This window comes from Muntiacus reevesi, chromosome 5 (genome assembly GCF_963930625.1).
Source record: "Muntiacus reevesi chromosome 5, mMunRee1.1, whole genome shotgun sequence".
Taxonomy (NCBI): domain Eukaryota; kingdom Metazoa; phylum Chordata; class Mammalia; order Artiodactyla; family Cervidae; genus Muntiacus; species Muntiacus reevesi.
Window position 1 is genome coordinate 53,887,548 of NC_089253.1, and position 24,991 is coordinate 53,912,538.

The window sequence follows — 24,991 nt, forward strand, 5'->3', positions numbered from 1 at the left end:
TCTGGGCCTTCCCAGTGCATCAACCCTGAGTGTACAGAACAGACTTTTGGACTCTGTAGGAGAAACATTTTTTATTCCTCTCTGTCACTCTCCTTTTACTGGTCTTCCACCATTGCTCTCCGTTAACTGGTTGATGACATTGACTCAGGTTAAAGATGGGGAAGGGGAACCTTGGAACTTACAATAAAATCACCCGGTAGTATCTGATTAAAATAAAGAGAGGCTGCTTCAATCCCTAGGTCAGGAAGAGCCCCTGGAGAAGGAAATGGCAACCCATTCTTGCCTAGGACATCCCATCTGTCCATAGAGTCACAAAAGAGTCAAACACAACTTAGTGACTAAACAACATCTTTAAGATAAATACAATCTGACCACAAATACACATACACACACACACACACACACACACACGGATAGAAATGGACATGAAGCATTCTTTCCTCTTTAAAGCATTTATTTTGTCACTGTATACTCTTGAAATAAAATTTAGAAAATATTTGTTCAGCACTTTTTCTGTGCAAGGTGGTGATAAATGAAGACCCACCCTCTCACTTCAAGGAATTTATGGTTTAGCTGAAAGACAGACTTTTGACTTTAGCTGTAATCCAAGTCGCAATTAAAATAGAATTATGAACCCTAAATTGTAACTGGAATATGGAAGCTGGAATTTCGGATAGGACCAGTGTTTGAGATATGTCTGGAAAATGAGTGAGATTTAATGGAGAAAAGGGTAAGAGAGAAGATGATGTAGACAGGTAAGATGTGAACTATAAGACAGTGGAAAAGTGTTTGAAAATTTTAGAATCTCTTCAACAATACAGATATGTTTTTATTGAAGATAGTCATGAGAATATACTTTTTAACACCATTTTAAGACTGTCCAATGTGCTGATCACGCGACAGAGCTAGTGTTGTTAGAGTGTATTATTTTTAATGAGTGCATTCAATGCATATAGTTTTCTTATAAACTTAAGTACAAATACAGAGTTATTTAGAGGACATTTTCACTTTAAAGTGTCATTAAAAAAATTTAAAGCCATTTACTTTTTTGCCAGCATTTCAGTATTTTAAGATTTTTTATTGCTTTCATTAAGTGACCAGTTTACTATAGCTAGTGAATTACTGGCTTACTGACAAACTGCAGTTTTTTTCCCCCTTGGGAAGATTTTAATGCCTTTGAATACTTCTGTGAGCTTCGAATTGTTTGGTTTTCATCATGTACAAATTATCTTTGTGATAGCTCCCTCTGCCTTAGAGGAAGGTGGTAAGGAGATAACCCAGATGGGTGACTGGACAAAGATGGTCAGTGGTTCCGCCTCTCCTGCAACTGTCCCAGTTTTAGTACTGAAAGCCTCACATCCTAAAAGTCCCCCTCAGTCTCAAGCAAACAGATGGTGACCGTGTGCCACAGAAGTGGGGTGATGTGAATGCTTCAGAGACTTCGATTTCTATATCTGCATGCTTGCAGAACAGGTTGACTCATTCCATATACACTCAACATTACTTGTTACAGACAAATATGCTATTATGTTGATTGAATTTTTGGCAGAATTGAAGTCATGAATAGAGTATGTGGAATGAGGCAGGGGGATTGGGTGCGCATGCAAGAGATAAGTTTGGAGGAGTGGTGTGATTGCACGATTTAGAAAGTGAATGTGACTTGAGTCTTCACTCAATCAAAGAGCTAAGCTGCTGCTAAGATAGACAGCTAGTGGAAAGTTGCTCTATATCACCAGGAACTCAAGCTGGTGCTCTGTGACAACCTAGGTGAATGGGATGGGGTGTTCAAGAGGGAGGGGGCATATGTATACTAGGGCTGATTCATGTTGTTGTATGGCAGAAGCCAACACAATATTGTAAAGCAATTATCCTCCAATTAAAAATGTTAAAAATGAGCAAAGCATTTGAATAGATATTTCACCAAGGAAGAGATTCAGTTGGCCAATGAGCACATGAAAAGATGTACAGCATAATTAATCACAGGGGGACACAAATCAAAATCACAGTGAGGTCCCACTGCACATCCATGAGGATGACTGTCATCAGATAGACCAACAGTGACAGGTCTTGGTGAGGATGCAGAGAAATTGGGATCCCCCAGCTGCTGGTGGGAATGTGACATGGTGCAGCCATCATGGAGAACACGAGGGCAGTTCCCTCCAGAAGTCAAACAACTTACCACATGACCTAGCCATTCCATTCCTAGGCATCCCCTAGAAGAACCGCAAACACCTGTCCTCACAATGACTTGCACACCATGCGCACAGTAGCTCTAGTTTCTAGCCCCACGTGGAAAAAGACCTAAATGCCTATTGATGGACGAATGGATAAGCACATTCTGATGCAGTCGTATAGTATTATTTAAGAATACGAAGAAACCAGCCAATATAACACAAATACACACAGTATGGATATATCTCATAATAATTCTATGAGAGCAAGAAACCAGACAAATAAGCATATACCAGTATGTTTCTGGTCACACAACTTTCTAGAAAATGCAAACTATCCTTCAGTGACAGACAGCAGGCCAGAGGTTGCTGAGGAGGGTGTGGAGGGAATCAGAAAAAGCTTGCGGGCTGGATGACAAGGGGCATGACTGTGGTTGATGAAGGTGAATTGTCTTCACTGTAGCAGTGATTTCACAGGTGCCACATGGGTTAAACTACCAGATTTGCACATTTGTGCATAGGTTTATTGCATACAAAATACACCTAAACAAAGTGTTCAAAAAGAGGGAGGAAACTATATGTAGCAGCAATCTTTTCCTTTATGAATTCAGGATCGATCTCATGACATTTTTCTCCAAGTTTATTTTTGAAAGACTAGGCAAAGATTTCTTAGGAACAGCATCTCAGATAGTTTCATTTTTTCATGTGCATATAATTCCATTTGAAATTTGTTTGAAATACTGTGAGTTAGAAATCCAGCTATTTTCCCCAATTCAGTTCAGTTCAGTCGCTCAGTCGTGTCCGACTCTTTACGACCCCATGAATCACAGCACGCCAGGCCTCCCTGTCCATCACCAACTCCAGGAGTTTACTAAAACTCATGTCCATTGAGTCGGTGTTGCCATCCAGCCATCTCATCCTTTGTCGTCCCCTTCTCCTCCTGCCCTCAATCAGGGTCTTTTCAAATGAGTCTGCTCTTCACATGAGGTGGCCAAAGTACTGGAGTTTCATCTTCAGCATCAGTCCTTCTAATGAACACCCAGGACTGATCTCCTTTAGGATGGACTGGTTGGATCTCCCTGCAGCCCAAGGGACTCTCAAGAGTCTTCTCCAACACTGCAGTTCAAAAACATCAACTCTTCGGTGCTCAGCTTTCTTTATAGTCCAACTGTCACATCCATACATGACCACTGGAAAAACCATAGCCTTGACTAGACCGACCTTTGTTGGCAAAGTAATGTCTCTGCTTTTTAAAATGCTATCTAGGTTGGTCACAACTTTCCTTCCAAGGAGTAAGTGCCTTTTAATTTTATGGCTGAAATCACCATCTGCAGTGATTTTGGAGCCCCCCAAAATAAAGTCAATCACTGTTTCCCCATCTATCTGCCATGACGTGATGGGACCAGATGCCATGATCTTAGTTTTCTGAATGGTGAACACTATTCATTGTAAATATTCATCTTTCTACCCTTATTTGAAATGTTACATTTATCACATAACAAACTGTGTATACATTTGGGAAAAAAAAGAGAGTTAGGCGGCTGCGTACAATGTGAGAAACTCCCCCCCCCCCCCCGCCAGCAGGGAGCAAAGTGAAAGCTTTGGGAAAAATAGTGAGAAAACTGCTTTGACTTAAGTGGGCACCTGCTGACAATTAGTACAATTGAGGATTAATGGTAATATGAAACCATCTCAATCTATGTCAGGTTTTAGAGTAAAAAGTGAAATTTTGTATTTTACTGAAAGTTAATTTCATATATCAGGCTTCCCAGGTGACTCAGTGGTAAAGAATGATAAACAAGCAGGAGGTGCAGGTTTGACCCCTGGGTTGGGAAGATCTTCTGGAGAGGGAAACGGTAACCCACTCCAGAATTCTTGTCTGGGAAATGTCACTGACAGAGGAGCCTGGCAGGCTACAGTCCATGTGATTGCAAAGAGTTGGACGTGACTTAGTGATTAAACAACAACAATTTTATATATCACTTTAGATATAAGGACTATTAAGTAAGCTAGGGGTATGTGAGGTTTTATCCCCCAATTATAGGGTTAAAATGACCCAATAGGGCCGGCCATTAAAGAGGCCATTAATGAATCACCAGAACCAAGAAAAACACCAGCAATGCCTCTTCCCTTTCCTCCTTCCTTCCTTCTTTCCTCCCCCTCTCCTCTCTTTCCCTCTCTCTCTTTTTCCTTTCTTTTTGGTGGCAAAACCGATGCTTTGAAAATTTCAAATTGACCCAGAGGATTACTGTTCTTGCTGATAGCTGCCATGAGAAACTTACATAGCTATAGATAGATATATAAGTTGGTAAATAATAGATAGATCAATAGGTATAACGCCTTTCCTCTATCTCATCATTTCTCACTTTTCTTTCATTTGCTTCCACTTCCCTAATTCCTGTGCCATTTCCTTGTTCAGAGCATCTCCATTGGTTTATCTGGCCAAACTGCAATAATTTTCTTAATCTCCCTTTCTCGTCTCTCTGCCTCTTTCAATCTATCTTGTTCACAGCTGTCATAGTGATCCCAAAAGCACAGTAATCATGTCACTTAAAAAAACCAGTGGCTGTCCATTTCCTATCCAAACTCCTAATCTTGGCACTGAAAACTCAATAAATCCCAGTTTTAATCAGTCCATCTTTCACCATGTTGTCTCTATCACACATTCCTTACCTGCCAAAAGACTGGAAGCACTAATTATTGTTGCCCACAAATAATCTTTATCTTCTTTACCTCACTGTTATGTTTTTCTATATTTTCATTTTTGACACAAAATGTCTTGGCATCCAATGCTTCCAATTTCATAGCAGTATCTGCCACCTCAGATGCAGACATGTCCATAAAGCCCACTCCCATTTCTTTACCTGGAATTAGCTATCCTCCTGAGCATGCTCCTGAAACACATATATGCTATCTTTTATTGCAAATATTTATGTTTAATGTTTTATCTTCTACACTCAACTGTAATCTCCTTGAAGGGATGGTTCCTATGAGATTTTTTGTAGCCCTTTACAAGGGGAAATTCAATAACTATTTATTAGGATGAGTTCTTCCAACAGAGAGATATTGAGGAAACATCAGATCATGCATCCTCCAAGAGTTCCACATGCGGCCCTTGATACAAAAAGGAAAATGGCAGCCAGGCCCTTCTCTGGGCTGTGGAAAGCCTCTGATCCAACTCTGTTACAAATGACCTTGGTCGCTGGTTTGTTGGCTTCTGTTCTTGGTGAGTAATGGGAAAATGAGGTCAGATTGTCACCATACAACTGAGTTCATCAGCACATCCTATTTTAAGCGTTGTCTAAAAGATACCCATCTTTGACTGTGGAGTGTATTTGACCACTTGAAATTTAGGGAAATTTATTATAACCCCCTACCTTCCCCCAGCACTAAAGGTTTACTTATGGTCACTTTTAATACTCCTTTTTAGAGTTTTCTCTCCAGGGACTCTTCAAATGATCTAACCTCAAAGTACATCATGATTTGGAGTAAACACGTATTACCTGCCACCAGACCATGGAGAGCTTTCATTGCCTGTGTGGTTCTTCAGAAAGGAGTGAATCGGGTGTAATTATGCTGAGGCTCCCATCCCTTTATTTAATTATTCCTAGGGAGGTACTATTAAGGTTTCATTTTTTAAGGATTTAATGAATCTCTACCCTTGTGATGCTTTTTGAAAAACATTTTATTTTCAAATACATAGTCTATTCAAAATCATGTGTAAAATAGATAGCTGGTGAGAAGTAGCTATGTAACACAGGGAACCAAGCCTGGCACTCTGTGATGACCTAGAGGGGTGGGATGGGGAGAGGGGATATATGTATAACTATGGCTAATCGCATTGTTGTATGGCAGAAACCAACACAACACTGTAAACAATTTTCCTCCAATTAAAAAACAAGTTTATAAAAGAGCTAGTAGAGGGAAAAAAAGAAAAAACAAAATCCCAAAGGTCCAAAAGGACATAAGGAAATATCTTCTCATTTCTGACTCCTGAGTTAACTAATCTTATATAATGCTATTATTGCTTAAATATATATTATTTCTCAGGCAAGAAGATAGAATTACATGGCAAAGTATAAATGCCAGTGTTCTGAATATGTAGATTGGGGAATCTAATAGAATGATGAAATTTGGGTCTGTTCATCCATTTTCTGACAAATTATCATATATACAGGAGAGGAAGGATGAATTTTTTCTGCCTTTTCCCATTATTATTGTCACTGTTATCAAACAACAAACATGCATTATGGATTGTCTACTGTGTTCACTGAACAGCAGGGTGATAGAAGTCATGAAAAAGAAGAGCATGATCTCTGCTCTAAAAATCCTATTATTGAATCACTGAGGTGCTATGTCCTAATCTATAACTTGATTCTCCTTGTCATTTTGGTACCCAGGAGATTGTGGTCCTCCACCTGATTTACAGTTTGCTTCTCCAAATAACAAGTTGAATAACAAAGACTTCAAAATTGGAACTACACTGAAGTACACTTGCCTGCCTGGTTATAGCAGAATCGGTTCCAGTTCAGTTACTTGTAATGATAGAGGCTCATGGGACTATCGTGTTTTTTGTGCTAGTAGGTATTAAAGTTTATTTTTCTCACCTGTCAGTTCAGTCGCTCGGTTCTGTCTGACTCTTTGAGACCCCATGGACTGCAGAACCCCACGCTTCCCTGTCCATCACTAATGCTCAGAACTTGCTCAAACTCATGTCCATCGAGTCAGTGATACCATCCAACCATCTCATCCTCTGTCGTCCCCTTCTCCTCCCGCCTTCAATCTTTCCCCACATCAGGGTCTTTTCCAATGAGTCAGGTCTTCCATCAGGTGGCCAAAGTATTGGAGTTTCAGCTTCAGCATCAGTCCTTTTAATGAATATTCAGGACTGAGTTCTTTTAGGATGGACTGCTTGGATCTCCTTGCAGTCCAAGGGACTCTCAAGCGCCTTCTCCAACACCACAGTTCAAGAAACATAATTTCTTAGGCGCTCAGCTTTCTTTACAGTCCAACTCTCACATCCATACATGACTACTGTACTTTTGTTTTATGGGGGGAAATTTCTCTTAGGAACTTAATAGATTCTTTAATTCAAAGACTACTTTGATGAAAGTAGTCTTCAAAATTAACATTACCTATAGTATTTGGAGCCAGTCAGTTGGAAATATATGCAGACATTTTGCTAACAGTAAAAATAAAGAATTTGTTCCCTTTCTTCTGTTTCTCTGTGACCAAGAACATATATTTTTAGAACATATTTACATGGATAACTTGTTCATTCTTTATTATCACAATGATCTAACTGAGCCACCAAATCTGAGCATATTTTTTCTTCTTTAAAAACTTCTTAAAATATTCAAAAAATGGGATAGATGTTTACTTTTATTTTTCCTCAAAATATAAAGTTCAGTATGTCAAGGTTAGAAATAAGTCTTGAAAAAATTTTCTGTGTTTATGTGGAAGAAACAGTTAAAGCTAATCAATCAGACTTCCCCCCACCCTCAAACTTGGTCAGTAATTGTAATCAGTCATTATTTTCATTTTCCTCCTAGAGAAGCAATGCAGAAACCTAGGAGACTTACGCAATGGGAAAGTGGAAGTTAAGACAGATTTTCTTTTTGGTCAACTATAGAATTCAGTTGCTCAGAGGGGTAAGTATGAGGCAACCCAGAAGCAATAGTTTTCTTTTCAATTAATTTTTTATAAGTAGATAATGCATTCACGTGTTTCAAAAGTAAAATGATATAAAAGGTATCACCCAGAATTCTTACTTCCTGTCCTTCTCATTCCTCTCTGCCTTCTGACAGGCAGTGACTTTAGTTTCTGATTTATCTTTTTAGTTTTTACATATGTAAATACAAATGGGTTCTTTATCACACAGAAGACAGCTGACTGCCCTTGTTAGCTTGAACCTTGCTTTTATTTTGTTCACTTCACAATATTGCCATGGATTGAATGTTTGTATCCCTCCCAAATTTGTGTGTTGAACCCTGACTTCCAGTGTGATAGTATTTGGAGATAAGGCCTTGGGAAGTTAATTAAGTCATAAGAGTGGAGCCCACATGATGGGATTAGGGCCAATATAAGAAGAAACACAGAGCTAGTTTCCTTTCTGTCTGTCTGCACCATGTGAGGACACAGCAAGAGGACTGCCGCTTACAATCCAGAAGGCGGTTCTTGCTGGAACATGATCCTGCTGGTGTCCTGATCTCCAACATCCAGAACTGTGAGAAGTAAATTTCTGTTGTTTAAACCATCAATCTATGCTATTCCGTTATAGCACCTTGGACTAAGATAAATACTTACTGGAGATCTTTGATATTCATGTGCTGTTTCCTCATTCTGCACATATATGTTTACAACTGTATAGTTTCCAGTGGATGAATCATAGCTTATCATAGTTTATTTAATGGTTCCTATTGATAGAATTTGTGAGTTTCTATTCTTGTGTTATTACCTACAATGCCCTGATGCATAATTTTCTGTACACGATATTTTACATTCATGCAGTTGTGTCTGTAGGAAAAATTCCCAGAAGTAAGATTACTGGATCACAGAGAACATACTTTAAAATATTGATAAATATTGCTAAATTTCTCTTCACAGACTTTGTACAATTTTGTAAGGCAAACAAACATCTATTTTTCCACCATCTCTTCAATTTCGGATTGCTCATTTAGATGAGAAAATAAACCTTCCTTGTAGTTTTTTAAAACTTATTAATTTGAGATGTGTAGGTTGATATACAGTCACAAGAAACAGTAAAGAAAAATTCTATACATTATTGTTCCAGTTTGTTCCAGTGGTACCGTCTTTCATGACTGTAGTACAGTATCACAATCAAGAAATTGATCTTAATATAATTCATTCACCTTATTCAGATTTCATTTCTCTGTGTGTGAGACTTTATTGCTGAGACCATATTCCATGGTATGAGATTTGTTTAGCCATTCACCTGTTGAAAACATTTGCATACAGGTTTTGTGTGTGTGTGTATGTGAACTTAAGTCTTCATTTTTTTCTGGGATAGATACATAGGTGGGTCATATAATAGTCACACATTTATTTTTTAAAGGAAATTGCCTGTTTTCCAGAGAGGTGGAACCAATTTATGTTCCCATCAGCAATGTCAGACTAATCCGTACCATCCACATCAGCATTTGATGTTGCCAATTATTTCAGACACTTTGATAGGTGTGGTAATATCTCACTGTGGTTTTAATTTGTATTTCTGTCATAGACATTGATGTTGAACTTCTTTTTATGTGCTTATTTGCCATTTGTATCCTCTTCTGTGATTGTTGTTCAGTCATTCAGTTGTGTCTGACTCTTTGCGACCTCATGGACTGCAGCACACCAGGCTTCCCTGTCCTTCACCACCTGTGGGAGTTTGCTTAAACTTATGTCCATTGAGTCGGTGATGCCATCCAACTATCTGATCCTCTCTTGTCCCTTTCTATATCTGTTCATATCTTTTGCCCATTTTCTAGCTGGATTGTTTAGCTTTCTACCATTGAGTTTTGAGACTTTTTTTTTTTAATTCTGTATGCTAGTCCTTTGTTGGATATATGATTTGCTAATGTTTTCCTCTAGTTTGTAGCTTGATTTTTCATCCTTTTTCACAGACCTTTCACAGAGTTAAGATTTTTAATTTTGGTGAGGTGCAACTTTTAAGTTTTCTTTTAGGCATCATTTTATTTGTGTTAAGTCTAAGAAATTTTCACTTAGTCTTTGATACTGTGTGCTTGTGTGGGTCTATTTCTGGGTTTTCATTTTGTTGCACTGGATCTATTTTTCTGCCAACACCACACTGTCTGAATTACTACAGCTACATAGGAAGTCAATGTTGGGTAGAGAAATTCCTTTCACCCCCTTTTTGTTTTTCAGAATTGTTTTAGGTATTCTAGATTCTGTGTATTTCCATATAGCTTTTAGAATAAACTTCTCTATGTCCACAACAAACTTTGCTAGAATTTTGATAAGATTTGCATTCTGTGTAGAATTTGACATCTTTAAAATGTCTAGCTTCCCAATTCATGAACACAATGCTCTTTTCCATTTATTTAAGTCTTTTAAAATTTCTTTTTCAGAATTTTGTAACTTTAAGTGCATGTTTTGTATACACATTTTATTATTTTTATCTATATTTGTATCTTTTTTTTTGGAGCAATGGTAAATGGCATTGTCTCTTAAAGTTTGATTTTCTCATATCTGTTCTTGGTATATAGTAATATGATTGATCCTGTGTGTTGATCTTTGTCCTGATGTCTTACTGAATCCTCTAAGCTAGTTCTGAAAGATTTTTGTTTTGATTTTGTAGGTTGCTTGTGATTTTTTAATTAAACATTAATGCCACCTACAAATAGAGAGTTTTTTTCCCCATTCACAATGTGTACGTCTTTTATTTCTTTTTCTTTCCTATTGTACTAGCTAGAACTTCTACTTCTATGTTGAACAACCATGGTGACTGTGGACACCCTTGTCTTACTCCCAATCTTGGAGCAAAGCTTCAATCTTCTACCATTAAGTATGTTAGCACAGGCTTTTTTTTTTTTTTTTTTTTTTAAATAGATACTCTTTATTGAGAAGTGCTCCTCTATTCTTAGTGTGCTGAGAGATTTTATCATGAAAGGTTCTGGATTTTTTAAAATGCTTTTTATTCATCACTGTGCATATGATCACATAAATTTTCTTTCTTCTTTTCTTTTTTTATCCTTTTGGTATGATGGGCTACATTGAGTAGTTTTCAAGTTTTAAAACTGTTTACCTCAAATAAGTTTCATTTGGACATGATGCATCATTGTTTTTACAACTTCTTGGGTTGATTTTCTAATATTTTGCTGAGGATTTTTGTGGATACTTATAAGAGAAATAAATTGTTCTATATTTTTCTTTTCTTTGTACTATGTCTGAATTAGATAGACAAGTAATGATACGCATTATAAAGTGAGTTAAGAAGTGTTCCTTTCTCTTCAGTTTTCCAGAGAAGAGTATGGAAAATAATTTTTTTAAATATCTGATAGAATTCTCCTATAAAACCATCTGGGCCTAGACATTTCTTTTTCTGTACTCTTAATTATGAAGTCAATTTCTTTAATAGTTCTAGGATTACTCAAATTGTTTATTTTGACGTTTTGCATTTTGTACTTTTCAAAGAATTATTCTTTTTCTTTTAAGTTGTTAAATTTATGAGAATAAATTGTTCATTCCTTTATTCTCCCTTCAATGGCTGCAGGATCTGTAGTGAAATTTCATTTCATGATATTCATGATATTGCTGACTTCTGTCTTCTACCTTTATCAATCTTACAAGAGATTTACCAATTTTATCTTTTTTTTTTTAGAGTCAGCTTTTTGTTTCTTTATTTCCTTATTGTTTTCCTGTTTTAAACTTACTGATTTCTGCTTTTGTTTCCTTTTTCCTCCTTGCTTTGGGTTTATGGCTTCTTCTTTATTCATGTTTCTTGAAGTAGGAATTTTGATTCCTGATTTGAGAACTTTTCTATTTTCCAATGTAAGCATTTATTGCTATGAATTTCCATTTCAGCACTGATTTATCTGTGTTCCACACATTCTCTTATGTCATAGTTTCATTTTTCTTCTGTGTATTTAATTTCCTTTGAGACTTCCTTTTGACCATGGATTATTAAGAACTGTGCTATTTAATTTTCAATTGTTTTGAGATTTTTCTCTTGTCTTCCAGTTATTTGTCTCTAGTTTAATTCCATTACAGTCAGAAAATATACATTGCATGATTTAAATTTTTATGTCTACTGAGATTTATTTCATGGTTCAGAATATAGTTTTTCCTGGTGAATTTCTCTGGGTGCTTGGGAAAAATGTGTATTCTGCTGCTGTTGAATGGCTTCCCTGTAGTCTTAATGTGCATTTTTCTATTTACAAATGATGTTGAGCTTATTTCATATATCTAAAAGATGTTCAGCTCATGCTGAAGCTGAATCTCCAATACTTTGACCATGTGATGAGAACAAATGAAACATTGGAAAAGACCCTAATGTTGGGAAAGATTGAGGGCAGAAGGAAAAAAGGGTGACAGAGGATGAGATGGTTGGATGATGTCACCGATTCAATGGATATGAACTTGGGCAAACTCTGGGAGATGGGGAGGGATAGGGAAACCTGGCGTCCTACAGTCCATGGAGTTGCGAAGAGTTGGACACAACTTGGCTACTGAACAACAACAAAAAGATATCTATATTTATTTATGTGTAAACTGACTTCAACTCCTTTGTTTCTTTTTATGTCAATGAATTACAGTATTTTCTTACTGTGTCATCTTTCCTTTGACTTGGCTTATAGTATTTCTTTCTTGCCAAGCAAAATGTATGTGCCATATATGTTGAACTTATCAATCTTTTTTTTTTTTAAAGGTTTTTGGATTTGAGTTATAGTCAAAAGGCCTTCGTTGCTTGAAGATTGTAATTATCCACAACTATTCAACTATTTTTATGGTTTGATGTTATTTAATTCAGAGAGTTCAGAGGAACTAGCCAATTTTATCTTTCCCTAAGTGAAATTCATATTGTCTTGCCACCATTTATTAAAGTCCATGATTAATTCAGTAATTTGTGATAGCACTTTTAAAAACTATATTTATTTTCCATATGAATATAGTCTACTTTTGGACTTAAACTGAATGCTTTTAGTTTGTCTATATATTCACACAACCAGTTCCTCTGTGTTTTTTTTTTTTTCTTTTTTTTTTTCTCTGTGTTTTAGTTACTGAGTTTTCATATTGTGTAACATTGCTTTGAAGTATCTCCCTTACTCCTATGCTCTTCCAGGGTTTTTCTGACTATGTTTGCTTATTTGTATTTCTGTATTAACTTTAAAATTAGTTGATTTTTAATTTATAATAAATTACATTGATTTTTTTAAACTAACTTTAGGTGCACAGACACTATATGATGTTGAGCCTTCCTAACCCAGAATTTGTTAAGTCTTTCCATTTGTCCTAGTCTTGTGTGTGTGTATTTCAGGATTGTTTTAAAGATTTTCCCCATTTAGATTTTATTATGTTTATTCTTTGATTTCATGTTTTATTTTTGATATTTGAAATGGTTTGTTTTATTCCATTATACCTTCAGAGAGCTTTTATCTCTATATGGTAACTATGAATTTCTATATATTAATTTTGTATCTCATCTAATGTACTGAAATCACTCCTTACTTTTAATAGCATTTCAATTGTATTCTCTTGGAATTGCCTGGCAAGCAATTATGTCATCTGAAAATAATGATATTATTATTTTTGCTTTCTAATTTTTATATTTTGAATTTCTTTTTCTCATAATTATACTAGCAATTTTATGTCAAATAAAATACTAATACCGGCCTTTGCTTTCTTCTTCTTGACTTTAGCAGAAATAACTCTAGTATTTTCCCCCCAAGTTTGGTAGGGCTCTGTCTCCACTGCTTCCCATTTTATTGGACATTTTTGCTAAGAATGCTTGGTTTTTAAAAAATGTCATTGTACTGTATCAAGATGATAGTGCCTTTTCTTCTTAGATTTATTACATCATGTGTATATTAATCTGCTCAGGCTGTCACAGCAACAGAAATTTATTTTTACAGTTCTGAAGCCGGGAAGTCCTAGATTTAGGTCTGACAGCATTCAGTCACATGGCCTTCCCTCTGCACGTGCACGTGGAAGGAGAAAGAGGTTGAGACAGAGAGGGATTGACAGAGAGAGCTCTGTGAGCTCTGTGATGTCTCTTCTTATAAGAACTCTAATCCTAGTGAATCAGGGCCCTACCCTTATCACTTAATTTAGCCTTCATTACTTCCTTACTCCAGATACAGCCATACTCGGGGTGAGGGTGTCAATACATGAATTTTGGGAGGACACACATATTCAGTTTGTAACACTATATTGTATATTGATATGTTTCCTAATTTTGAAGTTTCTTTTCATTTTTTGTATAAACCTATTTGATTATGGCATGTTTCTCTTCTGAAGTGTTTTTAAATTTTGTTTATTTTATTCAGGAACTTTTTATTGATATTCAGGGTATATTGATATATAATCTTTTTTTAAAGTAACAAGTTCTGGAAGAATTACTGAGACTTGTTTCAAGGGCAAGAATAACAAAATGATAATCAGGTAGTTAGTGGTTTATGAGATAAGCCAAACTCTAGTGCCAGAAGAATGATTCAAATTAGAGGTCAAAAGTGTTTTTTTAATCAGCAATTTATCTGGCTCTTCTATTCAAATGAAACTATATAGGAAACTCAAGTATATTTTTACTTTTTTGTACTGCTTTATTTGTGGCTTGTTAGATAAAGAGTTTAAGTGGAGTTCCAAGATTCTGAATGCAAAACTTGTCATTTACTTTTTTTTTATTAGTGATGAATATATGCCCTGTAGAAAAAGCTTAATAATATGGTTTAAAAAAATGAGTAAATAAAAGAAAAATTGAAAAATAAAGCTTTCTTCTTGATATGATGAAATTTAACTCCAAGTTGGCCAAAATGGTAATTAGTAATCAAGAGATCATTATTTTTTCATTTTTAAATGTTGAATAAAATTTCTTTTCATCCAGACCTTATTAATTAGAAATTTACATTTAGAATAAGACAACTTCCACTAAAATCTGTTGCCTATCTTATTCAGGTATATCTTAGTTGGCTCAGCTACTAGTCATTGTGAGATCCAAGATAAAGGAGTTGACTGGAGTGACCCGCTCCCTCAGTGTATAAGTAAGTAAAGACTCCTTATGTCTTGACTATAAACCTAAACCATGTTAGGTAATAAAACACCTATGCCTTTTTGTTGCTTATTGTGCACTCCATTAGAATTTGCGTCATGAGTGTTAGATTTGTCAGTATGCCTTCCCTCATTATTTCTTCCTCTTCACTCATCTCAGTTGCCAAGTGTGAGCCTCCTCCAGCCATTAGCAATGGGAGGCACAATGGTGGAGATGAAGACTTCTACACATATGGCTCTTCTGTCACCTACAGCTGTGACCCTGACTTCTCAATGTTAGGCCAAGCCTCCATTTCTTGCACAGTGGAAAATAGAACAATAGGTGTCTGGTATCCAAGCCCTCCTACTTGTAAAAGTAAGTGACTACTTGTAAGTATAAGTGACCCATAAATGCTGAATGTATTAAGAGAAATGGAATGATTCAAAGACAAACTAATCAAGGCAAAGTTGAATTCATTCACTTGTTCAGCTACTCATATGCTATTATTAGTCAGAAAGCATAGGCTATACTGCAATAATAATCAATACCAAAATCCCTAGATATTTTAACAGTAAAAGCTTTGTTCTTTGTGTGTGTGTGTGTATATATATACATGCACGTATCAGTCAGTCAGTTCAATCGCTCAGTCGTGTCCGACACTTTGCAACCCCATGGACTTCAGCACACCAGGCCTCCCTGCCCATCACCAACATGTAAATGTATACATATATACATTTTTATTTCTTTTAGGCTCCTTGTTAGTGTACAGCTCACCCGGGAAATCCTCTAGGGGGCAGTCATTTACATGGTAATCCAGATTGTCTATGTCTTCTGACAACTCCCTCGCAGAACATCCAAAATCACGTCTGCTCTGTACCTCTGCATCTCTATTCCTGTTCTGCAAACAGGCTCACCTGCACCATCTTTCTTGATTCTATATATATGTGTTAATATATGATATTTGTTTTTCTTTCTAACTTATTTCACTCTGTATGACAGACTTTAGGTTCATCCACAGCACTACTAATGACCCAATTTTGTTCCTTTTTTTTTGGTTGCAGAAAATAGCACAACATTGTAAAGCAATTGTTCACCAACAAATAAGTTAAGAAAAACCACAAAACCACAAAACTTCCGCAATCAGTTCATCAGGGGACGTGAACAAGTAGACAGTCCTTGTTCTTTGACTTGGAAGTGATATATCTTGCTTTTCATTTAAAAATTTTGGCCAGATTAGTCCCTTTTTTCTGCCTAGTATAAATTAAATAGGTAATATAGTCTTCTGTTTCCCTGGAACAACTAGAAATAGGGGTGAACACCACACTAGTAACGTTAACCACATATATATATAGGGCACAAAGTCATACCAACGTTAGTAGTTCAAAAGTAAAAGATAAGCATAGAAGATATTTTCCCTTTCATCTCTAAAAGCTATGCCAGGATCAGGAATGACTCATCTTACTGGTATAAAACACCTCAAATTGTGGCAATTAACAGACTTTAACAACACAGTGTCATTTACTGTTTTGATTTAGTACAATGCTGGGGCTAGAGAGAGAATTGTGAAGAGTTCAAAATGCCTAGAGTCTAGTTTCAAGAGCTGGAATTGACAGGACCTGAGGCTGGAAAGTCCGCAGGGCTAGGTTATGAAGGACCTTGTGTGTCTTCAGGAGTTCAGAACAAATGTGAAGGACAGACATTGAAAGGTTTTAACCAGGGGAGTAAATGTGCTGCATTTAAAATGTAAATGTGCTGCGGAGAAGTCTGACTGTAGGTGGGCAACAGTTTGAAGTGGGACAGAACTTAACCCATAGACACCTGCTGCAGCTATCCAGCCAAGTAGTGAGGCTGGTTTCAGCAGGGGCAATGGCAGTAGGCCTGAAGAGAAGTTGAGAAATCTTGAAGGAACGGCTGTGGGGTAGCGGGTGAGGGGAGGTTTGTTCTGTGCTTGTGATCTCTGATGCCCTGGCTGCCTCTACATCACAACCATCATATCAGTACTATTGGCCACTGAACCTAAAAGTGAAACCTGCTCAGTCCTGTCTGACTCTTTGCGACCCCATGGACTGTATAGTCCATGGAATTCTCCAGGTCACAATACTGAAGTGGGTAGCCTTTCCCAATTGGCCACTGACCCGCCAGCAAAATCATCCAGAGAAGAGGAAGATTTGGGGGTCTTTGGAATTTGGGCTTTGGGTTTTAGATATTGATTAGGGGTTTTTAAGATATAATTGACCTATAATATTAATTTCAGGTGTACACCATAGTGATTTGATATTTGTGTATATACAGTGAAATTGATCATAATAAGTCTAGTTGACATCATTCACCATACATAGTTACAAAATAATTTCTCTTGTGATGAGACTTTTAAGACCCTACCCTCTTTGCAACTCTCAAATATATATTGCAGTGTCATTAACTATAGACACCAGGCTGTACATCACATCCCCATGACTCATTTATATCTGGAAGTTTGTACTCTTTAGCCCACATCACTCATTTTGCCCATTGCACATTCCCACCTCTGGCAACCACCAATCTATTCTTTGTAACGATGAAATGGGTTTTTTAAATACTTTTTTCTTTGATGAGAAATTTTAGGACTTTATCCACATTGACTAACATGACAGTACATCATTTTGCTGAGATTCCTAGGAATTAAAAGAACATACATAGAGCTTTAAAATATTTTCTTTGTATGTACTTGATGTAGGCTTGTATCAGGTCTCCCTGAGACCCATATGTCAATAGTAATCACATCATTATCACCATTTCTCTTTTATAACTCAGATGTCCTTTTTATACTTCTTTAGATATAGTTTGTCACCCACCACGAGTTCGAAATGGAAACATTCTGTCTGGATTTGGACCCATCTATCACTACAAAGACTCTATTCTGTTCAGCTGCAAGAAAGGCTATATCCTCAATGGCAGCAGTTTAATCCGTTGTGATGCTAATAACAAGTGGCATCCTTCTCCTCCCACTTGTGAACTCAGTGAGTATGCACCAAAGGGATTTTCATAATTGGCATCTAAAGTTATCCAGGAATGAGTGTAGCATGCTCACAGGCACAAGCCCACTTAAATCCCAAGAGTCACTTTACATTAAATTAGTACTTTTCTCTAGTTTTCTCATGTCAGCAGGAAGTTTTTTTAATTCTGCTTTTTGTTTTTCCTTTTCCTGCTAGTAATCTCTTTGTGTTCTCTGAGGATTTTCTATACATGTATATCATACAGATTTGACCCCAGTGACATCACAGACATGGTAGATTTATTTATTCCTTACAAAAATATTTCAGTAGACACTAGTAAATTGTCTCATCCTAACAAAATAAACATATTCTGAGAATTTTTTGAAAGATGGAGGTAAAATTCCTTCAAGATATTCCATTTAAAAATTTGCACAGAGATGCTCTATGGGCTGATGTTGGCCTTGATACCTTGAGGTTGTAAATACATACAGACATAAGATTACATAAGTAATCTTATGTAAAGCATAAGTATGTAAATCTTATGTAAATCATACAATGCATGATTACTTATGTAATCATGTAAATACATAGTCATAAGATTACATCAGTCATAAGATTAATGATACTCATTGCTATTGCATTGCAATGATACTTATTGCATAAGATGCAATGATACTTATACATTGCAATGATACTTACTGCTAAAATTATTAAGCACTTTGTATCAAGCATTGTTCTAAGTGCATGACATCAATTAATTCATTTAGTATTTACCATGATCCTAAGAGGTAGATATTACTTTTTAAAAATTCACATCTTTATGATGACAAAACAGAGTGATTAAGTAACTAGCACAAGCTCACATAGTGATTTGGCAATGGAAGCCACTGTGACATTGTGATATACTCATTTCCTTCTGCCATTAGGAGAAAAAGGTGATGATTTACATATGTAGTGACAAAATTTGATAAATATGTGACTTGACAGACCTGTACCCCTTCTTCAATCCATATATACCTTTGGCATCATATCCAGTAGGCAATAAAAGCAGAATCCAATATTATGTGGAACAAGGTTTAAGCTCAATCAGAAGTTCCTGGTGACAGGGTTACAGTATCTGGGGAACACTACAACTCCTATTCTAATTCCCTCTTAGGCAACGAGAATCAGGAGAACATTTCGTTACTTAGCAGCAAACTTGTGCTGTGCATCCTCAGTGATTTCTGATGCTTCCATGCTGAAGTGCTTTGACATGGAAGGAGAACTAAGCTCCTGAGGCTGACCCAGTAGCCTAGATATTGCCCCTTTCTGCACCATGGTGTGTTTCCTCAATGACATCCTCTGGACTGCTGTGTGCACTGACTGCTTGGCAAGAGTCTATCAGAGGTTGATGCTGCCAAGTCTCTTCCCGGAATTCCCATTAACCCTTGCCACCTGCTTCTTCCTCAGTTAATATGAGCTATACCTTTTCTGAGAAAGGGGGCTGGTGTGTGCCAGGCTTATTGCATCAGTCTTCCATCCCCCAAACAGCTTTCTTTCATCTTTGTGCTTTTTTCATGATCAGATAGTTGTATTGGGTTACCAGACATTCCCCATGCTGTCTGGGATGGAAGAGACAACAAGCTAAGCAATCAAGAAGTATTTGAAGTTGGGACTGAGTTGAAATATCAATGCAAGTTTGGCTATAGACCTATTCCAGATGAGCCTCTGACTTTGATTTGTCAGGAAAATTTCACGTGGACACCATCCAAAGGGTGTGAATGTAAGTAAACTTTGTTTTATGTACTCTTATTTGTGGTATCTTCTTTTCCATTGAAAATGTTGAGCATGTGCTCAGATTTTGTACTTTACTGGTTATAATTGATTTCTTAAAATGTATGCTTTGAAATGCTTCTAGAGTTAGCTTATTGGATCTTTGCAGATTAGTAGAGGAGCTATTTTGAAGGTCATCCCGAAGACTAGGAGAGCTGAAAAGTCATGTCCTTCATACTCTGCCCTTTTGAATTCAGCATCAAATGAAAAATCAACTTGAGTATCAAATACGGGTATCCCCTTTATAATTGCTAACCCTGTAGGGCAGCTGTCATTTATATGGTAATCCAGAATGTTTAGATCTGTAACAACTCCAGGATAAAACCTCCATTGTCTGTTTTGCAGACCTAACGAATAAGGAGACATAAATCCGTGAATTGAAAATAGTATATTTTACTTTTCATTAAAGCCCTTTGGCTAGCCTGGTCCCTTGTTGGGGCTTCCCAGATGGTGCTAGAGATAAGGAATCCATCTGCCAATGCAGGAGACATAAGAGATGTAGGTTCAATCACAGGGTGGGGAAGATTCCCTGGAGGAGGGTATGACAACCCACTTCAGTGTTCTTGTCTGGAGAATCCCATGGACAGAGGAGCCTGGTGGACATCATGGGGTGTATCCATAGGGCCACAAAGGCACACAGCTGAAACCACTTAGCACACACACACACACACACACACACAGTACCTTGTTTCTGCCTAGTGAAAAAGAAATAAAAAAATATAGTATTCTGCTTCTTCTGAAGCAACTGAAAATATCAGTGGACACCACACTAGTGATGTTAACGGGCCCACAGGACAAAAAAGAAAATCACACTGAGGTTAGTAGTTCAGTAGTCAAAGGCAAGCAGAGAAAGCATGTTCACATTCTTCTCTGGAAAAGTCAGAAGGGAGGTTATGTAAATATCAGTAATGACTCAGCTTCCTGGTCTAAAACTTATCTTTACAGCAATTAACATCACAGTGTCATTTACGTCTTCATTCAGTAAAATGCCAGGCCAAGAGAACATTTTTGTTTTTCAGTCACTAAGTTGTGTCTGATTCTTTGGGACCCCATAGAATGTAGCAGGCCAGGCTTCCCTGTCCTGCACTATCTCCCTGAGTTTACTCAAACTCATGTCCATCGAGTCAGTGATGCCATCCAACCATCTCATCCTCTGTTACCCACTTCTCCTCTTGCCCCCAATCTTTCCCAGCACCAGGGTCTTTTCCAATGAGTTGGCTTTTCCCATCAGGTGGCCAAAGTATTGGAGCTTCAGCTTCAGCTTCAGCATCAGTCCTTCCATGAATATTCAGGGTTGATTTCCTTTAGGATTGACTGGTTTGATCGCTTTGCTGTCCAAGGGACTCTCATATGTCTTTTCTAGCCTGCAAGTGCTGAAATGGACAGGACCTAAGGCTGGAAAGTTCGTAGGGCTAGGTTATGAAGGACCTGATGTATGACTCTCAGCAGTTCAGTATGAAGAGGGAGGTGAGACACTGAAAGTCTTTAGCCAGGGGAGTAAATGTGCTGCATCATAGAAAGAGAAGTCTGGCTGTAGGTGGGCAACAGTTTGAAGTGGGACAGAACTTACCTCATAGACATCTGCTGCAGCTGTCCAGCCAAGTAGTGAGGCTGGTTTCAGTTGAGGCAATGGCAATAGGCCTGAAGAGAAGTTGAGAAGTGCTGAAGGAATTAAAGTGGCAGGACTGACAGGACTAGATGACTGACAGCTGCGGGTAGTGGGGGAGGGGGAGGTTTGTTCTTTGCTTGTGATCTCTGATGCCTCTACATCACAACCATCATGTCATTATTATTGGTCAGGGACCCACCACTTATCTTCATTACCTCCACCATATTTGGCCTCAGGTCAAATGACAGGGAAGGAACACAGCCCTGCCCTTCAACAGAAAATTGGGTAAAAGATTTACTGAGCATGGCCCTGCCTATCAGAACAAGACCCAGTTTCCCCCTCAGTCAGTCTCTCCCATCAGGAAGCTTCCATAAGCCTCTGATGCTTCTCCATCAGAGGGCAGACAGACTGAAAACCACAATCACAGAAAACTAAGCAATCTGATCACATGGACCACAGCTTTGTCTAACTCAGTGGAACCATGAGCCATGCCTCAGCGAAACTAGGGCCACCCAAGAAGTACAGGTCATGATGGAGAATTCTGACAAAACATGGTCCACTGGAGAAATGCAAACCACTTCAGTATTCCTACCTTGAGAACCCCATAAACAATATGAAAAGGCAAAAAGAACACTGAAAGATGAACTCCCCAGGTTGGTAGATGCCCATTATGCTACTGGAGATAAGTAGAGAAATAACTCCTGAAAGAGTGAGGAGATGAAGCCAAAGCAAAAACAACAACCATTTATGGATGTGACTGGTGATGAAAGTAAAGTCCGATACTATAAAGAGCAATATTGCATAGGAACCTAGAATGTTAGGTCCATGAATCAAGGCAAATTGGAAGTGGTCACACAGTAGAGGGCAATAGTGAACGTTGATAGTTTAGGAATCAGCGAACTAAAATGGATTGGAATGGGGGAATTTAACTCAGATGATCATTATATCTACTACTGTGGGCAGGTATCCCTTAGAAGAAATGGAGTAGCCATCATGGTCAACAAAAGAGTCCAAAATGCAGTACTTGGATGCAATCTCAAAAATGACAGAATGATCTCTGTTCGTTTCCAAGGCAAACCATTCAATATCACAGAAATTCATGCCTATGCCGCAACCAGTAATGCTGAAGAAGCTGAAGTTGAACAGTTCTATGAAGACCAGAAGACATTCTAGAACTAACACCCCCAAAAGATGTCCTTTTCACTAGAAGGAACTGAAATGCAAAAATAGGAAGTCAAGAAATACCTGGAGTAATGGGCAAATTTGGCCTTGGAGTACGGAATGAAGTAGGGCAAAGGCTAACAGAGTTTTGTGAAGAGAACACACTGATCACAGCATACACACTCTTCCAACAACACAAGAGAAGACTCTACACATGGACATCACCAAATGGTCAACACCAAAATCAGACTGATTATATTCTTTGCAGCCAAAAATGGAGAAGCTCTATACAGTCAGCAGAAGCAAGACCAGGAGCTGACTGTGGCTCAGATCATGAACTCCTTATTGCCAAATTCAAACTTAAATTGAAGAAAGTAGGGAAAATCAGTAGACCATTCAGGTATGACCTAAATCAAATCCCTAATGACTATACAGTGGAAGTGACAAATAGATTCAAGGGATTAGATCTGATAGAGTGCCTGAAGAACTATGGATGGAGGTTCGTGACATTGTACAGGAGGCAGTGATCAAGACCATCCCCAAGAAGAAGAAAAGGGTAAAAAGGCAAAATGATTGTCTGAGGAGGCCTTAAAATATCCGAGAAAAGAAGAGACACTAAAGGCAAAGGAGAAAAGAAAAAATAAACCCATTTAAATGCAGTGCCGGGGTCCAGCCTCAGCAGGATCCAGGGGTACCCTCAGGATGAACGGCGTCGGCGAGAGAGAGAGAAAGAGAGGAGGAGACCAGACTGGGGGTATGCAGCAGAGTCCGGCAAATCTTTATTTATTTATTTTTCAAATCTTTATTTTTTACCGCAGCTTTTATATTCTAAGTTAGTACATTTTTAAGGGGAAGATAGTTTAATATTACATCAGCTTGTCCTTCACAAAACCAGGGTATACTGCATATTTCTTTGTGAGAGTCTTGTACATTATTTTCTGGCCTTAGGGCCTATTGACATTTTATGACCTAGGTGAATGCAAAGCTGTTTCCTGTGATCTATTCTTTGTTGAACACAAAGGTCAGTCCTTTTGCAGAAGTTATCAGTTAAATTTATCTAAAAGGTTTACCACACAAAGACTCTGCAGCTCCGGTGAGGCAGCCCCTGTTTAGCATTCCTGGTTAAAATTAACAATTCTAAATTCTTATTTTTCTAAATCTTTAACTATAACCACTTTTAGAATAATATTTTTATGTTCTCTAATAGGGCTTCCTCACCTCCCGAAGGGCTCTGTACCTATTAGGGCCTTTTGTGTGATCAGGTTCTTTATGCTGTTCATGATTAAGGTGTTGTGAGCAGTCATGTGCATTAGTATGCATTTGCCAAGCAGGCTAGAATGCCAGCAAATGGGTCTAAATTGAAACACTCCTTTCATCCTGGATAATCTTATAGGATACCACCGTCCGGGGGACATATTGATTAAAGTTCTAGGTTGATTCTGTTTGGAGAGAGATCGGGGAAGGCCTTCTACCTGTGTCACAGAAATTAGGGAGTAGTCTAATATAGCAAGCATCAGAAAGACAGAGATCATCTTTAAGGTGAGCGCCAGGGCAGCTTTTCAAAATCCCTGAGGTCCTGATCTGCCTTGCTTGTCAGGTCTTCTCCTCATGACCTTGTCATGGGTGGGATCTCAGGTGCTCGCTCCCAGCAATGCAGAGTTCCAAAGAAAAGCAAGGAGAGATAAGAAAGCCTTCTCAGTGATCAGTGCAAAGAAACAGATGAAAACAATAGAATGTGAAAGACTGGAGATCTCTTCACGAAAATCAGAGATACTAAGGGAACATTTCTTGCAAAGATGGGCACAACAAAGAACAGAAATGGTATGGATCTAACAGAAACAGAAGATATAAGAAGGGGGGGCAAGAATACACAGAAGAACTATAGAAAAAAGATCTTGATGACCCAGATAACCACGATGGTGTGATCACTCTAGAGCCAGACATCCTGGAGTGTGAAGTCAAGTGGGCCTTAGGAAGTACCACTATGAACAAAGCTAGTGGAGGTGATGGAATTTCAGTTGAACTATTTCAAATTCTAAAAGAAAATGCAGTGAAAGTACTGCTCTCAATATGCCAGAAAATTGGAAAACTCAGCAGTGGTGACAGGACTGGAAAAGGTCAGTTTTCATTCCAATCCCAAAGAAAGGTAATGCCCAAGAATGCTCAGACTATCACACAACTGCACTCATCTTACATACTAGCAAAATAATGTGCAAAATTCTCTATGCCAGGCTTCAACAGTATGTGAACTGTGAACTTTCAGATGTTCAAGCTGGATTTAGAAAAGGCAGAGGAACCAGAGGTCAAACTTCCAACATTCGTTGGATCATCAAAAAAGCAAGAGAGTCCCAGAAGAACATCTACTTCTGTTTTATTGACTATGCCAAAGTCTTTGACTGTGTCAGTTCAGTCGCTCAGTTGTGTCTGACTCTTTGCGACCCCATGAACTGCAACACGCCAGGCCTCCCTGTCCATCACCAACTCCCTGAGTTCACCCAAACTCATGTCCATTGAGTCAGTGATGCCATCCAATCATCTCATCCTCTGCCGTCCCCTT

The 24,991-nt window shown here is 37.9% G+C and overlaps 1 protein-coding gene across 1 annotated transcript in view; it reads left to right on the forward strand.

Moving 5' to 3' along the window:
* The first annotated feature begins 5,303 nt into the window (after positions 1-5,303).
* The window catches only part of LOC136169335 (C4b-binding protein alpha chain-like), a 64,239-nt gene continuing 44,551 nt past the window's right edge, over positions 5,304-24,991 (forward strand). Inside the window, 7 exon segments of the mRNA XM_065937117.1 lie at positions 5,304-5,397; positions 6,572-6,751; positions 7,724-7,795; positions 7,798-7,822; positions 14,805-14,890; positions 15,058-15,252; positions 17,694-17,876. Coding sequence (XP_065793189.1) covers positions 5,304-5,397; positions 6,572-6,751; positions 7,724-7,795; positions 7,798-7,822; positions 14,805-14,890; positions 15,058-15,252; positions 17,694-17,876 — 835 coding nt within the window.